This window comes from Sceloporus occidentalis, unplaced genomic scaffold (assembly GCF_023333645.1).
Source record: "Sceloporus occidentalis isolate IW3139 unplaced genomic scaffold, rSceOcc1.0.p SCAF_13, whole genome shotgun sequence".
In the NCBI taxonomy this organism is placed as follows: domain Eukaryota; kingdom Metazoa; phylum Chordata; class Lepidosauria; order Squamata; family Phrynosomatidae; genus Sceloporus; species Sceloporus occidentalis.
In genome coordinates this window covers 8,843,333-8,861,787 of record NW_028316993.1, presented here as the reverse complement: position 1 = coordinate 8,861,787, position 18,455 = coordinate 8,843,333, and the positions used below count along the sequence as shown (strand labels likewise).

Here is an 18,455-nt window from a genome sequence, read left to right as displayed (position 1 = left end):
TAATAGTTTGGGGCTGCAGTTTCTGACAAGGAGAAATAGTCTAGCTTGTTCTGGCACCTTTTAATGGCCGCTTCAGCTGTTAGGAGGCAGACTGTTCAATACACCATGAATATAAACAAGGATAGCCTGCTGTTAAACTCTTCTCTCAACCTGTCTAAGGAAAGAAAGCAGGAGTGGCAGCACAACTCCAACCTGCCAGCCAAGTCTTGGCAAAGCTGCAGGGTGAGCAGCCATGCTAGATTTGAATGGGTCGTCTGAAGCAGTGGTCTGGTGGGGCACACAAGCAAGGCAGCAAGATGGATGGAGGGAGGGTGAGTGGGAGGTTGGGGCAGTCTGTCCTTGCCCCTACACAGCCCTTACTGGACACCCACACCGGGTGATACTAACCACAGTGATGCGGTACATCTCACATACATACCCGCACAGCCCAATACTTAATTTCCATGTTCAAGTTGTCCGACTATTTGTCCTTTCTCCCCAGTATTTTGCCTTTGCATGATATGAAATCCATTTAGGTCAGTGGTGGGTAATTTCCCTGGTCCAATACATACTGGACCTGATGGAACTTGTTGGTGTCAGTTCTCATCTCAGTTGCTACTCAAACATGGCTGCAGCTGCAGAAACGCTCAATGGTGCCAGATCGTACCAGGATGTCCTTCCAAACTATAGAGTCTTATGAGATCATGACACAGAGCACATCACAAGGTTTCCCAAACCCCAGAGCTTCTCTGATTTGTGATTTCAGTGGTTAGGACTAATTCTGGTGGGAGTGCCAAGGGACTGCAGAACAGGGTTGAACCTACTCATTACTGTAATCTGAGGATCAACCACAGTTCCCTTTCACTATCAGAAAACCATGAGAAACTGTCAATTGCCACTCCTGCTGCTCAACTCACAGAGAAGTAGACTAGAAAGGCTGTGAAGTATACAAAATGGGGCTTCTCTCCATCTTTCTGGTAGGGGTGCTGGGCCCTTCAGTTAAACTTACTGGTGTGCAAGAAAGACAAGGGAGACCACAGTAGTTAAAATCTCTCCCTTTCCCCATCCATGCCATTCTCCAGTCCAGAGCAATGTGGCCTCTGTAAACACACACCAATTTTGCCCCTCTCCACTCCAGCAAGGACAGATTGAGGCTCCTTCCTCAACAGGGACAAGCTTCTCACTTTGCACTTGATTACTTTGGGAGCAGCGACCGAGCAGTTGGCTGAGCACTGATAAAGAATCTTCTTGCCCGCTCTGGCCTTTGCTGCAAGGCTGGCACTGGTGAGAGATTACTTGGCCACTGCTCAACCAGCTGCTCAGTTATTGCTCCCAGGGTGTTTGGGTGCAAAGGGAACAGCAACCAAGCCGCCAGTCAAGTAGCAACCAAGAAACCTCCCACCTGCGCTGGCCTTCGCCACAAGGCTGGCACGGGTGAAAGGCTCCCCAGTCACTGCTCAGCCAGCTGTGTGGTATCTGCTCCCAGAGTGACTGGGTGCAAAGAGAACAGCAATCAAGATTGGTTGTTTTGAATCTGCAATATAACAATAGACCTAATATCAAGAAATAGGTATAGGGGGTGCTAGAGTTGTTGCTCAAGAAGAAAGGGGCCAATAGCCCCCCAAAAGACTGGAGAGCACTGCTCTAAATGGTCAGGGGCCCCCCAGCCCCCAAAAGCATGGTGAAGACAGATGGTTTTTCTTCCCACAGGTGTCCACCCTGGCTTTAGAAGACTATTCAAGGCCTGCACTTCACTTCTCTCTTCCAGTTAGAGCCAGGGCCAAATGGTGAACAGGCTTGCAAAGCAGGCTAAGGACCACAGGGTTCCCGTTCCCAACCCTTGTTGTGCAACCTTTCCACACAAAACCTCTGAATGGCTGACCTGCTGGAGCAATTGACTTGCTCATTCTCCTGCTTCACCACATGGACTCTGTTGTTGGCCGGGGCTGGCCACTGGGGCTCCTCTAAACCGATGCCTTCCTTGCCACCATAGTCATCCACAGAGGGCAGCTCAGTCTTCAAGAGGTGCGGAGTGCCAAAGGATGGGTCAAATATTGACTGGTCCTCGCTTACAACTGACAACGCCTCCTACAAGTAAGGAATGGGGAGAAAAGGGGGTGATCAGGGCTGTTCCACAAGCAAACTGTTAGAAAATAAGCAGAGACCAGCTGGCTTAGACTGAAGTACCATATGGTCCACCCTCCTGTTTTGTGCAACAGCCAAGTAAATACTTACCCTCCAATTGTACCCAATTTGGCAGGGCCACTCCCAATTAATCCTTTATCATCTGACTTTTTCAGCTGCTTTTAAAATGTCTCAGTTTTTCTCTTTTCCTTCCACTTTCCCCTTATTTCAGTTGCTGCAAACTGAGGACTTTATCACACAAGGCTAAAAATCTGAATTTTGACAGGATAAAAGTATCTCTGGCCTTTGTGTAATAGGTCTCTGCAATTCTACTTCTTAGGTGGCCATGTAATGTGAGTCAACATGATTCTGCTCTTCTTCCCCTCCCCCTTCATTGCAATTTTGGTTGCCAATCACCTTCCGAAGCTGGCTGCTGTGTGCATATTCACACAGCGGTGGGATTCGGGAGGCAGTTGGTGGCCACAATTGCTAGCATGGGGCTGCTGTGTGAATGTGTGCACAGCTTCAAGAGACAGGACGAGGAATAATCGTGGCTGCCAACTGCCTTCCAAAGCCAGCTGCTGTGCGCATATTCATACAGGAGCCAGCTTCAGGAGGCGATTGCGGACCATGATTGCAGGAAGACTGTGTTTGGCAGTGTCGAAAACAGATTGTACAACCATGGATCCTCTAAGCACTATCGTGGGGGAAGGTGTAATAAGAAATTATGTCAAACTGGCATACTTCCATTGTTAAAATAGCACAAGGGTGGTGGAACAGCAGTCTGGTGTGACCATAGAATCATACAATCTTATCGTTGGAAGAAACCACAAGGGCCATCCAGTTCAACCCCTGCCATGCAGGAACTTTCAATCAAAGCATCCCCGACAGATGGCCATCTAGCCTCTGTTTAAAGACCTCCACACAGAATATATGGCAGCAATACTGTATATAATCCTGTAGCTCCAGAATTCCATAGGATGGAGCTATAGTACTTAAAGTGGTGACAAACTGCATTATTCTTATAGTGTAGATGTACCCTGAGCCATGCCTACCCCACAAAGGTGGGAGGGCAAAACATCTGGATGGCCAAAGGTTCCACAGCTATCACAACTGGTAGGGGTTTCAAGCCACTCTATGTCATTCATTGCCCATCCCAACTAACCCACAATCTGTATTTGGGATAAATTCTGTATAATTCAGCAGGCCTATTTATTTTTTTAACAGTAGGCCTTTTCAATGTTTAATGTTTATTCACTTTATCAAAGTCTCCATCTTATCAATTGTCCTGTGCATTTAGATCATCATGTCCAATTTTCAGTCCTTGGGAACAAGGTATTTTAAAGTAACATTGGTGTGTCCATATGAACTCCCACTGGAGACAAATGGACACTTACAATTTAATCAGTAAACTGTGTGATTCCCACATCCTTTTCAGTGCCTTCTGCAAGTTACAGAAAACCAAAGATAAAAATGATTCCTCAATATATCTTCATTTTAATTCAGGTATTTTCTGGTGGCGAGAAGGATAATGAAAATTACTAGAATGCTGATGTCTTTAAATTTATTTTCAGCTCTGTATTGACTTCCTCTTTAAAAATAAAACAAGAAGCAAAACAAAAAACTTTCAACACAGAAAGGTCAGGACTGTGTGTATGTATGTATGTATGTATTTTATTTCATTTATATCTTGCTTTTCTCCCTGCGGAGAGAATGGCCAATAGCCAGGAGGCTACACAGAGTACCAAAATGTATGCGTGTATTTACGTATGTATGAATGAATGAATGAATGAATGAATGAATGAATGAATAAGCTGGAAATCCATTATCACTGAAAACCAAATAAATATGTTTGAAATCCATTTAAAATGACCAATTTAAAAGGCAAACTACCCCACCTGGAAAAGGAATTTCAAGAGAAGCAATTCGGCCTTCTTTGGCCAAGAAAAAACAGTGGTCCAGGGAGTTTGGAGAGGTTAAAGGTAGCTCATAAAATCATCTTTGGGGACCGTATGTGACTCTGGGTTTGCACATGGCTCATCTTTACTTTAAGTGCAGCCTGACATCCATATAGTATCAGGTGAAGCTTCTGGCAGGGATGGAGAAAAAAGGGGCCAGCGGCTAATTTTCTCCATATCTTGTCGGTGTCCAAAACGCAAAGGCAGAAACCAGTTGCAATATTTGGAAACAGAAATGACCATGACACAATATGGTACCATGGTTAAGAGAGTCAGATCAGTAGTAGGAAGACCACTTTCAGATTCTCACTGGATTCCCAGATCTCTGGCCCTCACAATCTGTACCATCCAGTCCTCATGATGGTGTGCATTTGCGTGTAAAATATCAGGTTGAGAACATTGCCTCTGTGTTGTGTTGTATGTGCATTCTCCTCTGTTAAACCTTTTTAAAAATGAATGTAATATACTGAGCAACTGTGGTTGATGCTAAACCTATTATGCTTAATGCCATCACCAGGGACTATCCAAAGGTCTCAAGTTTGGGCCTTGCAATCTTAGGGCCTGACATGGTACTAATCTGGCAATGCCAATCTACATTGAGCCCTGAAGCTCACTGGGCTAGTCACACAATGTCAGCTGAAGCTACCTCACAAGGCTGTTATGTGGATACAATGGGGCCAAGGAAAGCCATATACACTAATCATGTGCTCTTTGGAGGAAATATGGCATCTTTCAAATAGTAGTAACAGTATAAATAATACAGGCCGGCAAAATGCAGGGTCATAAAAACTTTGGCTTTATAGGAATTTGGCGTTCTAAATCCAAAAATGGCCCCAGATTTGCTCCATCACATACAGTTTTTTTCACAACTTGCTTTCACGCTTTTAGGTTGTAATATGTGACTTTAATGACATAATCCTGCAAAGAATATTATCCTGCGAAAAACAAGTCATTAGTAACAGTCAAAAAAATAGACTTTCAGAACACTTTAATTTGCTGACATGAAAGACAAAAATCGGTTCAAAAGCACTAAAAGACATTGCGCTGGAACACCGGCATCCACACTTAGCAGCTTATCCCATGAATAAATAAGCCGACTTCAAAAATTGGCTGGCTAAGTGGCATCCTGGCAAGATAGGCAGAGATTTAGGTATGATAACATTGGGCGCATTTTTCATCGCAGTACTGTGTAATCCTAATTTCAAAACACTCATTGTAATTGGTTAAAGAAGCCAAACACTCCAGAAGCATCAAGTAAGAGTGAGAGAAACAAATGCACACAATACAATCCTTAAAGAAAGCAAAACCATTCCAGTAAATTAGAAGCCCCCGCATACATGTGTTTTATCAATATGTCTGAAGTCAAACAATGAGATGACTTGGCACTAGCCTTCCCCTCCCACACTTGGGAAAAGTCTTTTCACCTCTTTTAGGCTTCCAGTAATCTGGAATTATTCCCTTTTCCTGGAACTGAAAATGAACAAACGCTGGTACCAGAGGAAGAGAGCTCTAAATAATGCCCCATAGTGGTTAAAGGTTATAAGCTATAAGGGAGCCAGCGTGCTGCAGTGGTTTGAGCATTGGATGACTCTGACAACCAGGGTTCGAATCCCTGCTCAGTGATGGAAACCCACTGGATTTCCTTGGGCAAGTCACACACTCTCAGCCTCTGAGGAAGGCAATGGGAAATCCCCTCTGAACAATCCTTGACAAGAAAACCCTGTGATAGGGTCACCTTCAGGTTGTTGTAACTTGGAAATGACTTGAAGGACAACAACAAAGATGGCCAAGCTCACTGCTATTGAAACGTAGCATAGGACCTTATCACACTAGAGGAATCCCACTCAGAAACTGGATTTAAAGTAGATTTAAATGTGCAAATGTGAGAGGTTTTTCACACAACGTTTCAGCAAGCCAGAAATAATGCAAAAAATAAAGCAAACGTAAAGGGGACAAAAACAATACCTTTTTACTTTCGGGAAGCTCCGAAAGTAAAAAGGTGTCATTTTTGTCCCCTTTACGTTCGCTTTATTTTCGCGTTATTTCTGGTTTGCTGAAACGTCGTGTGAAAAACCTGCCGCATTTGCAGGGTTTTCCCAATTTAAATCTACTTTAAATTCCGTTTCTGCGCTAGTGTGATAGGGTCCATATAGACTCCAGCTCCTCATCCCACTCACTTCTCTGGCCTTTTAAATAGGTCCGGCCCCAGAAAGAGAAGAAACAAGAGCACAGAGATATAGGAAACGTGGGGCTGTGGCCAAGCCTAGACAAAGTACATAGCAGCCAAAACTTCCTATGAAGTCCCAAAGGAGTCCCACAGGTTCTCTGAAAGGCAGGCGCACTATCACTCAAGGGTAATTCTAGAGACTTATTGGAAAATGCAGCAAGTAGAGAAATGAACGGTTGAGTTTTCCACATCCCTGCCTTCCCCAACAATGGAATTCCTGGGCAGTGACGCACCCCTTGGTTCAGGAAACAGAAGGAGGAGGCTGTTCGCCATCAGTGCTAAAGCCGGAACGCCTAGTCACGAAAGGGACCTAGCCACGGCTTTTTAACAGCCAGACAGGGTCCCATGAACCAGCTAGAGTTGCCAACCAGCTCATCCTAGCTTCCTCCTGTCTTATCCGTTCTGCCAAAAACAGCAGGTGAATAGGAGGAGTGAACTTAGCATCTCTGCATTGCTGCCAGTCAAACAAGTATTCAAGACACAGTGACAGGGACCTGTTCCAATATTGGAGGCCCTCTAGCCATCAAGCTTTGAAAGTCAATATAGCCCCAGAAATGGGATCAGCATGGAAAGCTACACCAGTTGAAATTCCACGTTTTGAGTTGCACTTTGGGGATAAAAGTGGGATATACATCTACCGTATATACTCGACTATAAGTCGACCTCGTGTATAAGTCAAGGACAAGTTTTGGGGCCAAAATGATGGATTTTGCTATGACCCAGGGCTAGGTTGAGAGTAAAATTTAGGGGATGAAGCAAAGCAAAACAATGTCAAAGGCTTTACCAAATTCCAACAGACATAACTCTTTGTGCTTATTCTTGAGGCTAGATGGATGAGAGAGTAGAGGCGGTCGGTGTTTCACATATTATACTCTTCCTTTTCACCAGGAGATGGTTCCTTCTTTTAAATAAGAGTAAAGATACAGTACTTACATTGACCCACGGATAGGTCGACTCAGTTTTTTTGGGTCAATTTGTTATCTATAAAATGCTAGCGGATATGGCACTGAATTACAGCTTTAAAAAGTCAAGAGTACAAACTCTCCTGCCTGGGTGAGACTGGGGAGGATATCATACCACTGAAATTGGAAGTATAATCCAGTGTCATCCTGAACGCAATCATGCGTATTCACATTATTGCACAAAAGGTTACCACATGCAATCGCTGGCAATTTGAACACACTCCAAATGCAATCATGCGTCAATCCACACTTAAGTAAATTCGGTGAACTAGCGAAGTCACAAACCCTATTCCTAGGCAACTTTGCACTCAGTGCACTGTTGTTTGGTGTGATGTGCATGTCTCCTTTGGTCCTGGTTCCCCCCCCCCCCCAAATCTGGAAGTGGGGGTCCCATGAAGCCACACTGCAATTCCGCTTCAATTTTGCTTTTGCTTGTTCTTCAGCATTGCTGAATGGGGGCTGCTGTCTGCGAATTAAGAGGCATGAACTGAGAGCTATAGGATAACTATTATGTTCATGTTTTAATGTGACAAGAGTGAATATATGCTCGTTTTAATGTGAATAGTGCATGTTCTTTCAACCATTTTTCCCGCCCGCCCCATCCTCTTTTTAAATTATGGGGTTCCTTGGTTCCTCTCTCTCAACCGCCTAAATATGCTATGCTCCAGTCATCTGGAGTCTCACTGAGCATGCAAGGGTGCCAGTTTGCAATTAAGAACCCACCGATGTGATGGCTTACTTTGCACAGAATCTGGGTTGTGTTCGGGGAGGCCATTACAGCAAATTTAAGGTGTGATAAGTAATCACATAGTTGCGTGAATTTTCGAATTGGCCTCGCTATCTTCTCTTTCGAAATTGAGAGCCTCCCGTCCCATGTGATATCCTCCTGTGTCTTGGCACCTTTCTCCAAACCCACAGTGCTAGGGTGCTGCAAACATCTTCATGCACCAAAAGCAGAAGTTCCTGGGGAGCTGAGCAGACATTTCAGCAGCCATGCTGCTGGTGGGAGATGCTATCACCAGAAGCAAAGTCTCCCACAGTCAGAAGAGAGAATATTGTTGTGGTTTGTTTCTGTTCAGCCCCCTTCTGCTTATCACTGTGTGCTGCTCTGCTTTTGTAGCAGGGCTATTAGGGCATGGAAGATTAAAACATTTATAGAAGTGGGACTGGCAATAAGATATAGCCGTGTGATATGTTCTTGCTCAGCCAGCCTTGCCCACTGCTTTTCTACTCCATTCCATGACCATCTGTTTTGTGTCCTCTTCCCTGAAACAAGGGGTCTTTTCCAGACCAACACTGCTATGAATCCTCTGAAATAGTCAGAGGGGATTGAGGGATTTAGATTGTATGTTTTTTAATCTTTGTAAACTGCCCCAATTGCATCTTGTAGAGGGGCAGGATATAAATAATAATAGTAATAATTATTAACAGCATTCCATATCTTATTTTTTCTTCTTCTCTGCTTAAATATTGTCCTCAGCAAACATTGGGGTTCCATATCAAGAGCATGAATCATGCACCCCTGTTAGACTGCAAATCCCAGCATTCCTCACCATTGGTAATGCTGGCTGGGGCTATGGGGATTGCAATCTAGAAGCATCTGGAGGGCCACATTAACCCCAGGCCTATTTTACATACTTATGTACTTGGAAATAAATTCTAATGAACCAGTGAAATTTCTGAGTAAATATATGTGAGGTTCAGTCTTGGCATTTCTTTGAACCTCCCTGACATGCAGTTCTCACAATATATTCACATTACAGTCTATTGCATTCTTAAATTGCATTGTGTCCCATTCCTAGGGCAAACGTGTGGGATTTTAAAATCACCATTGCCAACTGAGTTTGGAAAAGTTATTCTGCTGCAAGTGGCAAGCAACTGCATTCTCCTCATTTGAACCTCATCCAAACATTTCCCAGGGAAGGATTCCTGCTGTTTAAAATTTAGGTCTTACAGTCACGTCTGCACTTTACAGTTCTGCAAAGCACTTTGCAGTTTGGAAACACAAATTGAGGTTTCCCAGTCAATGGTTGCTTGGTTTCAGGCAAAATACAGCAATTATAAAAAATAGCGGAGAGGATGGGATTTCTTGAGGAGGAGAGGACTGATAGTCTCAGGCAAAGTGGAGGCAGAAATTTTGAACAAGATTGGGGAAGTACAAAAAAGTTTCTTAACAGTTTCTGACAAGCAAGGAACAGAAAATGAAAGGAGTCTGCACACCAAGTCTGCTAATATAGCAGTACTCACTCACTTTGGCTCTCAATGTATTGCATTAAATCAGTTATAGTTACTGATGCTATGAATAAAGTGATGTACACCTTGGAATATATTGTGGAATATATTCCATAAGCAGCAGGGACTTGGGTTGATAAATCAGACCTGAAGAGATACTATTAAGATTTGAGATAGATTATGAATCATAGAATAATAGAATTATAGAGCTGGAAGAGATCGCAACTAGGGTCATCCATTCCAACCCCATTCTGCCATGCAGGAACTCACAATCAAAGCACCCCTGAGAGATGGCAATTCAACCTTTGCTTAAAGGCCTCCAAGGAGGGAGACTCCACCACAATTAAATTGTGTATTAAAACTCACAATTTAAAAACAATCTGGATAAATCTGGTTTTTAATGCTCTTTTAAATTTGGACAGTGTGCTAGGAATGCTGGGATTTGCAATCTAACAGCATATGGAAGACCACAGAATCCCCATCCCCTGATCCAGAGTTTTAAACTGCAGGTTGTTTTCAATATGGTTTTAACACTCTATGGATTTTGTGTGGGCTTGATCGTTCTATAATCTCTGGACACCGTATAACTGAATTGTATAGAAATGCATGATTTTTATAATTAATATATATGCATTAAAGTCAAGTACATACCTTCCAATATTTCACACATGAAAACTGGGACACTTGTGGCCATGCAACATCAGAATGTGGTCAAGCTGGCAAAAGTTATTAAGAAGGAAGAACACACAACTAGGACTAGGAGAGGCTGCACCACTTTGCTTTTGGCTGAGGCTACAGGGAAGAACAAGCTTTCTGCTGCCTTAGAGTCTAGGACCTGGAGCAATGGTTTCATGTTAGAGGGAAAAAGATTCCACCTGAACATAGGGAAGAACTTCCTGACAGTAACAGCTGTTTAACAGGGGAATATGCTGCCTTGGAGAGTGGTGGAGCCTCCTTCTTTGGAGGTTTTTAAGCAGGGGCTGGGTGGCCATCTGTCAGGAGTACTTTGATTGTATCTTTCTGCATGGCAGAAGGTTGGATTGGATTGCCCTTGTGGTCTCTTTCAACTCAATGATTCCCTCCTCTTCTCTCCCTCTGCTGAGTTAACTGAGTACAAACTACTTTTGCACTTTGCTCAGTCTGTGGCATCTGAAGTTAGCAGAGGGCAAAGTGTGAAACCGAGCGGAGGAAAGAGAAACTAGGACATTTTAAAAACGGGTGGAAAAGTGGGACATTAATCAGAACTGTCCCCGCCAAATCAGGACAGCTGGAAGGTATGCAAGTGGATCTCATATAACCATTGCATGCTTTTTTATACTTAGTGGGGTATTTCTCACTCTCAAATATTGCCCTCATATTGTTTCGTTTGTTGGAAAGGCCAGCCATTCTCAAGAAGGTTTATCTGCTATTACTGTGCAACATTTATCTTTGAGAACCTGATGAACTTCTGAGGAATTCCACGGCTCCCTTAGGGCGACTACTTACGTATCCCGCAAAAAGGAGGAAATGTGTCACCAAAAACCTGGCTCAAAAGAAGACACGAAAGGACTCTGTATGCTGTAATTTACAGCTATGGTAGGGAAATGTGAGCTGTGGGCCACATCTGGCCCCAACTCCTTTTTTGTGTCCAAGCTTGCAAAAATGAATTCATAGAATCATAGAGTTGGAAGAGACCACAAGGGCCATCCAGTCCGACCCCCTGCCATGCAGGAAATCCAAATCAAAGCATCCCCGACAGATGGCCATCCAGCCTCTGCTTGAAGACCTCCAAGGAAGGAGACTCCACTACACTCTGAGGGAGTGTGTTCCACTGTCGAACAGCCCTTACTGTCAGGAAGTTCCTCCTAATGTTGAGCTGGAATCTCTTTTCCTGCAGTTTTCATCCATTGCTCCGGGTCCTAGTCTCTGGAGCAGCAGAAAACAAGCTAGCTCCCTCCTCAATATGACATCCCTTCAAATATTTAAACAGGGCTATCATATCACCTCTTAACCTTCTCTTCTCCAGGCTAAACATCCCCAGCTCCCTCAGTCGTTCCTCGTAGGGCATGGCTTCCAGCCCCGTCACCATTTTAGTCACTATCCTTTGGACAGTTTCTCCACATCCTTTTTAAATTAACTTAATGTTCATTTAATCATTTTCATACCCCATATCAACCAAAAAGCAGCTGCAAAATCTGGAAGGAGAAATCATTAAGGTGACTTCTGGTCACTTCTCAGACTATTTTTGCCCTCAAACGACATTGTGGCCTGCTGTAGTAGGTGTGCAAAATTGGCGCCCGCTGTGTGGCAGTTACACCAGCACAGAATTGCAGCGCTTACCCCTAGTATAGGTACAAACTGAGAAAGAATGGCCATAATTTGAATGGGGAAAATAATCGATGTACGCAGAGTGGGAAAGAAAGACTATGGTCAGGGGACCAATCTGCCTGTCTCAAGCCTGGATGCGATTGATAATTAAATGACTGCTGTTGAATCAACACTTAGGCAAATCGCATTGATTCAATGGGTTAACTCTACCTGTAAGATTCAAACCTTTGGCTGCTGTCCAAATCCTAACTTGATCAGCAACTTCAAAATCCCTGCTGCTCTTCCTTCTCACAGTTCTCTGAATCAGACTTTGGATTACTTTTCAAATAACATACTGGCAAAAAGTGGGCTCTCACCTAAAATGTAGGCACATTATCAACCTGTGCTCCCCATAACTGAAGTCGAAAACTTGAATTCTGGGGGGAGATGTTGGAGATTCCCTTAATTAGGAATGCTTCCAAAATTGCCTTTCTCGTCCAAATTGATTCCTGGTTCTTTTTGTTCTGAATCACTAGTCAGAACCAAGTTTCTCTTATCAGTCCTTAGGGTTAAGTTTCAAAGTAATGAAACTTAACAAACGACATGATGACACTGAAATACTTTTTAAAAATGACAAGTAATGCTTTTTTAAAAGGATGTTTCGAAGCGCTAAGAGCAGTGTCCATAATGGTACACACACCATTTGCCAATTTGTGTCGTTTCCACTGCTGTGTCAGCATCCAAGCCTCCAATGCAGCTTTGTGACCCTTGGTAATATCTGTATCATCTATGTTCTTTAATGCTGAGCTTTATTAATGTGCATTGGCGCACCAAGGAACCAGAGGAGAAAAACAAACTCAATACAGCTGTACATCAAGAGTAGTCTGGGATGGTGTTTCTCCCCTTCCCCTGTATATACATGTCAGTAAAACACCACAGAAAGAATCTCGATACAATCAAGATTTTGCCTTCCTCTTTTGCAGTGTTCTGTCAACAACACACATCCACACATTGATGATACAGGAACTGAAAACTAGCAAGTGAATGAAAGCATGGGAATCACACTGAAGTTTTAGTGTTTGTTTTAGAACTGTAAAATCCTCCAATTTGAAAAGGGAAGAACTGGCCAGTGAAACAATGGAAAACCTGTTCAGTTAGCCACTGTTTAGAGGTGAGTGATGCTACTTGCCTACTCAAAACAAGACCATCCACCATTCCCAAGAGAGATACATCAGCATCAGTGTGTTGTGTGCTTTCCAATAGTGTCTGACTTATGGCAACCCTATTACAGGGGTTTCTTGGCAAGATTTGTTCAGAGGAGGTTTGCCATTACCTTTTCCTGAGGCTGAAAGAGGCTGACTATACACACACACAAACACAGCTTTAGATGAGAGAAACCCTAAAGAGAAGAACAGTTCCCAGAATGCCATAAGGATTAAGGATGCTCAATGAGTACTGAAGCTTGACTGAAGTTGAGGGCCAGGACAGAATGGAGTGGAATGTCCTGAGCGGAAGCATCCAACCTGTAACGTATTATTGCAAGTCCTTCTGTGAATACTATTTTATAATTCATGGTATATAGGCAACATCCAGACCCAGCATGATGCAGTGGTTTGAGTGCTGGACTGTGACTCCAGAAGACTAGGGTTCGAATCCCTGCTAAGGCATGGAAATCCACAATTGTATTCCCTCTCAGCCTCAGAAGAAGTCAACGGCAAACTCCCTCTGAATAAACCTTGCAAAGAAAGCTCTTAGGATAGGAGACATGTTGGAGCTGATTGGAAGGCACATAACAATAACATTGGCAACATCAACAAAAATGGAAGCAATACATTGTCAGCAGGCCAACTGATCCCAATTGTGTCTACGGCACGCAAAGTTTTTAACTCCATCTGTCAAACTTGCCAAATGTCCCTTCAAGAGCACAGAAGCAGGCTAGGCCAGTATTGTTTCGACTAGTTGGCAACATGCCTAGCCTAGATGACAACACAAAGCAAGCTGAAAGTAAAGGAAAGCAAATGGTAAGTAACATTTAAAAGCAAACCTTCAAACTTCTCTCTTCTCAGGGTAATCAAGGCAACTCCAATGCCTTTAACAACAGACTGTCAGGCAGAGATTAAGCAAGTATTTCACCTCCCATCATTTGGTCTTCATATTAGGAAAATATTCCCTTTGGCTGGATTTCTGTCTGTACTTAGATACGAATGCAAACATTCCTATGCAAGCCTCATTGTTAGGGATTAGTGCTTTGCTTTGTTTAATGCTTTGTTTTCCATATTTGTTGGCAGTTTTTGGTTAGAACTAAAACTGATTCTGTTTCTGTGGATTAAAACAGTTCTATTACTATGCCAGGTGTTCCTAGTGATTTATTGTTGCCAGTTGCTATGAGTGCAGTTTTTCACTTCACTCTCCAAAATCTTGGGTCCATCTTCATATGTTTCTTCTTCCCGTGTGCCATTCATCCTTTCACATTTTTATACAGTTCTGTATATTGCTTCCATTGTCTTTTTATTTCATCATGATCATGTATTATGTTCCTCTTCTGATCAAAGAGCTTGGTTTAAATTTCCCTTTGAATTCCCAGATCTTGTCAGAGAGGTCTCTTGTTCTTTCTTTTTAATTGTCTGCATCTATTTCCCTGCATTGGTTGTTGTAGTAATTCTCTTTATCCTTGCACATTAATAGTTGAACAGAGCATTTATGGTTCTGATTCTGTTCCTATCTCACTTTTGTTTTGCTTTTTGTTTTTTCTTTATTGTTTGAAATCTTGTCTCTTATGGGCCTGAACAGACAGACCAAAATAAAGCCGCTTTGGATCACTTTGGAGATATGCTTTTAAATGACATGCATCTTAAGAGGACAGAAGCTTAAGAGGAGCAGGCAGGAGGGGTCGTCACTTCCATAGGGCTTCTATTGGCTTTCCTGAGAAATGGTGTGAATTGGGTCTAAAAGGACTGAAGAGAGAAGAGCGACAAGGACATCATGTGGGGCACAGTGGGGCCAGTGAGCATTTTGCCCAAGATGGCTCCCTTGGACCTAAAATTAGGACCAGAGCTAGCGCTGAGACTTAAAATCATAGAATCGTAGAATTGGAAGAGGCCACACAGCCATTCAACCCAACCCCATTCTGCCATGCAGGAACTCACAATCAAAGCATCCCCAACAGATAGATGGCCATCCAGCCTCTGTTTAAAAACCTCCAGAGAAAGAGACACTGCCACTCTCCAAGGGAGTGCGTTCCACTGTTGAACAGCTCCTACTCTCAGGAAGTTCCTCCTAATGTTTGGGTGGAATCTCTTTTCCTGTAGCTTGCATCCATTGTTCCGTGTCTGAAGCAGCAGAAAACAGGCTTGCTCCCTCCTCAATATGACACCCCTTCAAATACTTATATAGGGCTGTCATATCACCTCTTAACCGTCTCTTCTCTAGGCTAAACATACCCAGCTCCCTAAGTGCCTCCTCATAGGGCATAGTTTCCAGACGCTTCATCATTCTGGTCACCCTCCTCTGGACACGCTTGTGTAAGTCGTTCATAAGTGAATGCAGCAAAATGGTGGGGAACACCCCTCAAGGTGTAGAGATAAGCCCTTTGGACCAGGACAGGAGCTTGCAGATTGAGGAAAGAGCAGTGCCATGTTGCTTAAGCATGAGGCAAGCTGGCTGACGTGGTGGCGATGGTAGGACAGGGTGGGAGGAGGTGGCAATGGTTGCAGCTCCAAGAGATGCTGGTGGGACAGCTAAACACAGGAAGCCAAGGCAGGAAGTCTGAGGCCACAAAGCCGGAAGCCTCTGTTGTTAACTGATAAGGGCTGCCTAATGAGGGAGCGGACGCTCAAAGCTACCCTGTTCACTAGGGGGGCTTTAAATAGCTCTCCCATCTTCTATAATAAAGGGCAAAGCAGGAGGGGGATGCACCGAAGGGGCTGGCCGTGAGGAATGGGGACACCGTTTCCTGTTTGGTTACTGAAATCCTGTGCCTTTGGGCTGGCGGTGGGGTATCAGTCAGGTCCAGACCTCTCTGCTCCAGCTATTGTTTCCCTTTTTGTCCAGTAAAATGTACACACATACACACACAGAGTCCATGGCTAAGACAGCAAGAAACATGAAAAGGATCTCCCCAGTTTGGGGAGGGATGAGCATTAAAAACGAAAAATGGGAGTCAAGTAAGTTCCAAGCCTCTTGGAACCAAATGGAAGATTTAAGAAAAGCAAAATTTCTGTTTCACATTTGTATATGTCCATTTTGGATTTTTATAGGTTTTTCGGGTTATGTGCCCACGGTCTAGAAGGGTTTATTTCTGATGTTTCACCAGCATCTGTGACTGGCATCTTCAGAGAATCGTCATGCATTTTAGCAAAAAAAATGTACCCCGAAAAACTGAGTTGACTTATCCACAGGTTGGTTTAAGTACTGTGCTTTAACTCTTATTTAAAAAGGAGCCATCCCCTCATGAAAGGCAAGAGTATAACCTGTCCTGGAATACTGACCCCCCTCTACCCTCTCATCCATCCAGCCTTTAGTATGAACACAAGTTATGCCTGCTGGAATGTTGTAAGTTCTTTGGCATTATTTTCCTTTCCTTCATCCTTTAATTCCTTCGTTACTTGCCCCTAAATTTTACCTTCAACATATCCATGGGCCATATCAAAATCCATAATTTTGACCCTAAAACCTGCCCTCAGTTTACATACGAGATCAACTTATAGTCAAGTATAAATGGTATCTGCAGGTCTGAGCTGGGAGGCACTGAACAGGAAAGAGATCATGGGGTTTTAGTGTCAACTCCAATGAAAATATTGACCCACTAGGCAACTGTTGCTATAACAGCAAATTCCACATTGGGGATCATTGAGAAAGGAATCAAGCCGTTCAAAAGGTCTCTATCATAATTCCTTTCGGTGGTGCAACAGCATTTAGTATACTGTGAAGAATTGCCATTGTCACACCGAAAAGGATATTATAGAGCAGTGGCAGAGCAATTGCGGTGGATCAGATTATGGGTCTGCCCCAGAACCATCAAGGGGCTGCACAGATTGCCAAAAACACTGTCTCCCTATTGAATGTGTCCAGTGGTCCAAGTTTGGTTTTGCAAAATGAGGTCTATTAAAATGTGAAACAGGATGGATCAAGGTGTGTTGTGTTGTTGTCCTTCAAGTCATTTCCAACTTATCACAGGGATTTCTTGGTAAATTTCTTCAGAGGGGACTTGCCATTGCCATCCTCTAAGAGACTGTGATTTGCCCAAGATCACCCAGTGATCATGGCCAAGTAGGAATTCGAACCCTGGCAGGGACATAGCCAAGGAGGGGGGGTTTCTTGGGGTCTGGACCCCCCTTCTGTTAGATAAAATGGTGTGTGCTGCTGTGCCGCCGCACCCAAGCTCCATTATAATGGTGGCACTTAGTCTGGATCCCGCCCCCCCTTCCCAAAATCCTGGCTGGCTACATCCCTGACCCTGATTTTCAGAGTCATAGCCTCTGGACTCAAACCACTACACCAAGCTGTAGGTTGGGGACAACATACTTAAAAGATGAATTTGTTGGTCCTGGAGGTTTCTATGACAGGCAATTCGCTGTCTTTTTTTTTCTTTTTGGTCATTGAAAGTTTGGAGGGATCAAGGGCCGCAAAAACAGGTCTGTACTTTGCTGCTTCTCTTGTTCAGCTTGAGAAAGCTCTGAAAATGAGAGCTAAAACGATCAAGGGATATAACCTCTCAAAGTTCGGGCCTATTAAGCTTAGGGGAAAAAGTAAAGTAAAGGCAAACATGATAAACGGGTATGAAGTTATGCATGATGTGCAGAAAATAGGCATATTGATGTCTTTTCCCCTCAGTACTAGAACCAGAGGTCATGCAAAGAACTGAAGTGCTTGGCTGCTGTACATAACAGAGACAGCTTAATCTACAGGAATCAGCTTTTCAGACCATTAAAGACACTGCTTGTGATCTACTAATGTCTGAACCAAGAGCCAGTATTATGTAGTGGTTTGAGTTCTAGATTAGGCCTCCGGAAGACCAGCGCCTTGGCCATAGAAACCCACAAGTGAGGTTGGGCAAATCACACCATCTCAGCCTTAGAGGAAGGCAGTCCCCCACATGGAAGGCCAACCCTGCTTTATTAACTATGCCAAGAAAAACCTATGACAGGCATCATCATTAGTCAGAGTTGTCTTGAAGGCACAGAACAACAACACATCTGAACATCAGGAAGGGATGTAGAGTGGAACGGACAGAAAAAGAGTTGGCTTCTGCATTTCAGCAAAGGTTTTCCTCCTTCCTGTACTTTTAGGGTTATGTAGAAGGGGCTATTTCAGCAGGTGTTGCGCTCCAGTGTTCACTCTCACTTGTAACTCTCCTCTAAGGCAGAGTCGACAAAAGACCCCTGCACACATATACATCCACATACAGAGCATATGGAATTCACTGCCACAAGATGGCCACTCACTGCAAAGACTTGATAGCAGACAGATGTATCAACAAGTATTTGCCATAGTAGCTAAGTAGATCTTCCATGTTGAAGGGCAGCGTATCCCTAAATCCCTACTGTGGTAGAAGCCAAGGGAATAATTCCCTTTTATTCACTGCCTACAGGCTTCCTGGAAGCATCTAGCAGGCCACTGTTGGGAAAACAAGATGTTAGCCTAGTTGAGATGCTCCTTTGGGCAATCCTGCAGGATTCTTATCTTTAT

General features: G+C 43.6%; 1 protein-coding gene across 3 annotated transcripts in view; it reads right to left on the bottom strand.

Annotated features, from left to right (window-relative positions):
- Nucleotides 1-18,455, bottom strand: part of LOC149304852 (retroviral integration site protein Fli-1 homolog) — a 30,556-nt gene that overhangs the window by 9,818 nt on the left and 2,283 nt on the right. For all 3 annotated transcript variants that reach the window (XM_089478404.1, XM_089478406.1, XM_089478405.1), the window contains exon 2: nucleotides 1,862-2,067. In XM_089478404.1, coding sequence (XP_089334530.1) covers nucleotides 1,862-2,067 — 206 coding nt within the window. The remainder of the gene's footprint in view (nucleotides 1-1,861; nucleotides 2,068-18,455) is intronic.